At 36.9% G+C, this 3,784-nt stretch overlaps 2 protein-coding genes across 2 annotated transcripts in view; both read left to right on the top strand.

Moving 5' to 3' along the window:
- The window catches only part of LOC102192117 (uncharacterized), a 4,032-nt gene extending 3,997 nt beyond the window's left edge, over window positions 1-35 (top strand). The window contains exon 8 of the mRNA XM_013908125.1: window positions 22-35. Coding sequence (XP_013763579.1) covers window positions 22-35 — 14 coding nt within the window. The remainder of the gene's footprint in view (window positions 1-21) is intronic.
- On the top strand, window positions 7-3,622 carry LOC106456036 (uncharacterized). Its single transcript, XM_013908126.1, has 8 exons — window positions 7-109; window positions 622-750; window positions 1,263-1,404; window positions 1,723-1,752; window positions 2,549-2,607; window positions 2,771-2,890; window positions 3,044-3,329; window positions 3,612-3,622. The coding sequence occupies exons 1-7, from the start codon at window positions 35-37 to the stop codon at window positions 3,320-3,322; spliced, it is 834 nt and encodes a 277-aa protein (XP_013763580.1). The 5' UTR covers window positions 7-34; the 3' UTR covers window positions 3,323-3,329; window positions 3,612-3,622.
- The last annotated feature ends 162 nt before the right edge of the window (window positions 3,623-3,784 follow it).

Genomic DNA, 3,784 nt, shown 5'->3' with positions numbered 1-3,784 from the left:
CATATTTCCTCCAAAAATCAGCTGTTACACGTTGATGTACTATAAACCCAACACATCATTCCTCAAACTCCACGTCTACCTGATACGACAGGATCCTGCTCTGGAACAGGTAACTGAACATCTTAATGATGTAAATGTGAAACAGGACAAGATTCAAAGGATTAGGTATAGGACGGGCAAAGGGAAAACACATCAAGTTCATTGTGTTCATACTGAAAATAAACAAAACAACTTAAGATTAAGATTTAGACAGGACACTGATCAATAGTTTGCATCATAATGACTTTGATGAGTGAAACATGATAAATAGATAAGATAAAAATTATCCTGACAGTTCCCAAATTGCTCGTGGAGTTATTATTAGTGACTTTCAATTCAACATTTATTTGTACTTGTTGGCTGCTCTTCCTGTTTACTCTTTAATCTTCTGTTATTATCAGGATTTCTCAGTGTTTCCTCTCACTTTTCATTCTGTGATTAACAGGATTTTTCTGCAGATTTGTTTTTCTGTTTGATCCTGATACAAACCATCTGGCAAAAGTGTTGCTTGATCATTAATGTACTTTAAAACACAGCTGACAATGTTGCTTTAAACGTCCATGTAAAACTTTTTTTAAACAGATAATGGACAAGAAAGAATCCTCACATGGATTTAAAAAAATCCCAAAACCACACCCAGACAAGTACCTGCAAACTGAGCGTACTTTCAGCCTCAGAGCCGACATGGAAACAGCAGAAATTCAACCAAAGGTACAGTTTGTAAAATTTGTGCTGGATGGAAACCTGCTGAGAAAACATGACTTCTGACCCAGCTCAGGATTTTTTGCCAAAGATTCCTCTGCAGTGAAAGATCCACATGCTGTGAAACTTTCAGATCTTTTAACAACATTTTCAGAACAATATCAGAACAGAATCCTGAACAACTTAGAGGGATGAAAAAGAAAAGCAGATAACATATGTATGTATTACAGACACAAACACTTGTCCGGGATTAGATCATTAAATAAAACTCTGTTATTTTGATGCAGTTCCAATTCACTAATTTATTGTACAATCACTCCCAGAAACAAAGATGTGTATATTGCATGTAGGTGGTGCCATGATATTACTCTATGATTTGCTGAGTCAGTATTTCATGGCTGGAAGGAATACAAAGCAGCAGCATGTGGAAAATCAGCTCATAAATAATGTTACATAGTTCCTTACTGTCAGATGTAAAGGTGTGTGTGTGTGTGTGTATGTGTGTGTGTGTTTAAACACAGGAGTTAACCTTCAGATATAACAGTCTGAACTTCTATGAAGTGTTTATTGAGAATCCAGGCAGACAGTTTCACCTTACACTCCTACACTCAAATGATGGTGATCCAGTGGATGGACCAGTTTGGATATGCAAAATTCAAAAAGGTCAGTGTTCATTAAACAACACAATCTACACTGTCATGATATGCAATCTGTTTTATTTCATAAAGTAAGTAAAAAATGAAAGTGAGTTGTCACTTTGCATGTGCCACAAACTAGCAATGGACAACAATGTACTTATTTATGAGTTTAGTTGCTATTAATGATAATTAAATATTAATTATAGTCATTGGAATGCCAATCAAATCAACAGACCACTTCATGTGCTGCCTTGATTTTATTCAGCAGCTGTTATTAAGCCGTTTGTGGTAAATACAGCATGCGAATGATAATAATCATATTCTGACTTTCTTTTGATTCCAGATGACCATCCATTGTCAGGTCACACTGAAGGTAGGAAAATTAGAAAAAAGAGTTTATTTAATGTTTTCCAAGTCCCAGGTTATCCACCATTGATCACGGCCATCACTGATCAGTGGTCATTAATAATCATATAACTGACCTCACAGTCAATTGTTCCCCAGTGTCAATAGTTTCAGTCATTATCCAAATGTACTGTGAAACCTGAATCAACTGAGAATGAAGAAGTCACCTGGATGAGTGACGAAACGTTTCTTCCATTGAAAACGATACGTCCAGATGAACAACTTTCTGGGATTTTGAGATAAAGATGCAAGTTCAAAGAACCAGAAAAAAATATGACAAAACAACATGTGGGAGCCACTTAATAAAAGCAAGCTATCTGGCAAAGCCTGGAGACTCCAACTGGTGTTTTAAGTACCGGTAGTTGATTGCAGCTAGTAAGCGAGAGTGGGGCTGGCTGTCAAGTGTCAAGGGAGGAGGGAGCCTGCCATTCCCACAACCTGGACTCAAGAGGTACTAAAAACAAACCAAAATAAAACAGCACAGAAAAAGGAAAGAACAGAGTCCAGAACAGTTCATATGATACAGTTTTATGTATTTATGTTCAGTTTAGAAGTTCATCTAAAATGATGACTGCAGCTTCCTGTTTGTCTTGATGCTTGTTCAATCATTAGGTAAGGAAATCCCAGAAAGTTGAGTCTGTTTGTCTGGATGGTGTGTTTTCTGGGGGGGAAAAAAGTCTTAATTTGATCAATACCTTGACTGCTGATTGGTGGCAAAGTGTCTAACATTTTCATGCAAAGTCTGGTTGTGGGTCTTTTTATAGTTCCTTCCTGTTCAGAGAAATACTCTGGAGATGAACACCTGTCTGCACAGGGAGGGAAAGTAAGTAACATCAATTTATTCTGACTTTACACAAAAAGGCTTCATTTAATAACCCTGCATTTTAAAATGCAATACTTTAAAACTGTAAATGTTAAAATAAATTGAATGTTTTCACACTCAATAATAAACTGATCGTTAATATTTAATTGTATCCCTTTTTCAGGCATCGTGCAAGTCAGACAGAAAGAGGCACTTTGGAATGTCGAAAGATCTGGAAGTGAAAGATCCTAAACAGTTGAAGGAGCTCCCGAGGGTCCGTGAAGCTGGGGCAAGAATGCCAAAGGTCTGTCTGCACAGCAAAGCTTTCATTTACTAAGATGTAGACTGATAATTCAGTAATTTAAACTGATTATAAAACACCTCACAAGTAATTTGGGCTTCATTTGTGGATAACTGATTAATATCAACCTGTATTTGTTTTGCCTCTTATTTTCAGGCATTAACAGTCCAAACAGACAGAGAGAAGCTTTTTGGAATGTTGGAAGATCTGAAACAGGAGGAGCTTGAAAAGTTCAAGTGGTTCCTGCGGGACCGTGATGTTTTGGTGGAGTTCCAACCCATCCCAGAGAGCAAACTGGAAAAGACCAGCACCTGTAACCTGGTGGATCTGATGTTCGGGGCCTACACCCAACATACTGTGGAGGTGACCAAGATGGTTTTTACGAAAATGAACAGGAATGATCTGGTGAAGAAGTTGTCAGACACAAGCTCGTGATTCAAAGGTAAGAAAATAAATGGCATTTTTTTATGTATATTTATATTTTAAGTTTTTATTTTGAAAATGTTTGTATGTATATTGTATTTTTAATCAAAATCATTTTGATTGTCAAACATGTACCTTATGAATTCATTTTAAATACAGTACATGATTGTAGCACAAACAGCACTTTGATGTTAAATGACAGGAAATCATTGAATGATCACTGACTGTACCTGTTAAATGTTATACGTAATGTCTCGGTGTTACTGATGTACAGTATTTCAATTCAATTTTATTTATACAGCTCCAATCACAACAACAGTCGCCTCAAGGAGCTTTATATTTTAAGGTAGATCCTACAATACATACAGAGAAACACCCAACAATCAAATGACCCCCTATGAGCAAGCACTTTGGCGACAGTGGGAAGGAAAAACTCCCTTTTAACAGGAAGAAACCTCCGGCAGAACCAGGCTC

The sequence above is a fragment of the Pundamilia nyererei genome, unplaced genomic scaffold (genome assembly GCF_000239375.1).
Source record: "Pundamilia nyererei isolate P.nyererei 1_Seehausen unplaced genomic scaffold, PunNye1.0 scaffold01335, whole genome shotgun sequence".
NCBI lineage: Eukaryota > Metazoa > Chordata > Actinopteri > Cichliformes > Cichlidae > Pundamilia > Pundamilia nyererei.
Note: the sequence above shows the minus strand (reverse complement) of the source record. Positions and strands in the feature narration are given on the sequence as shown.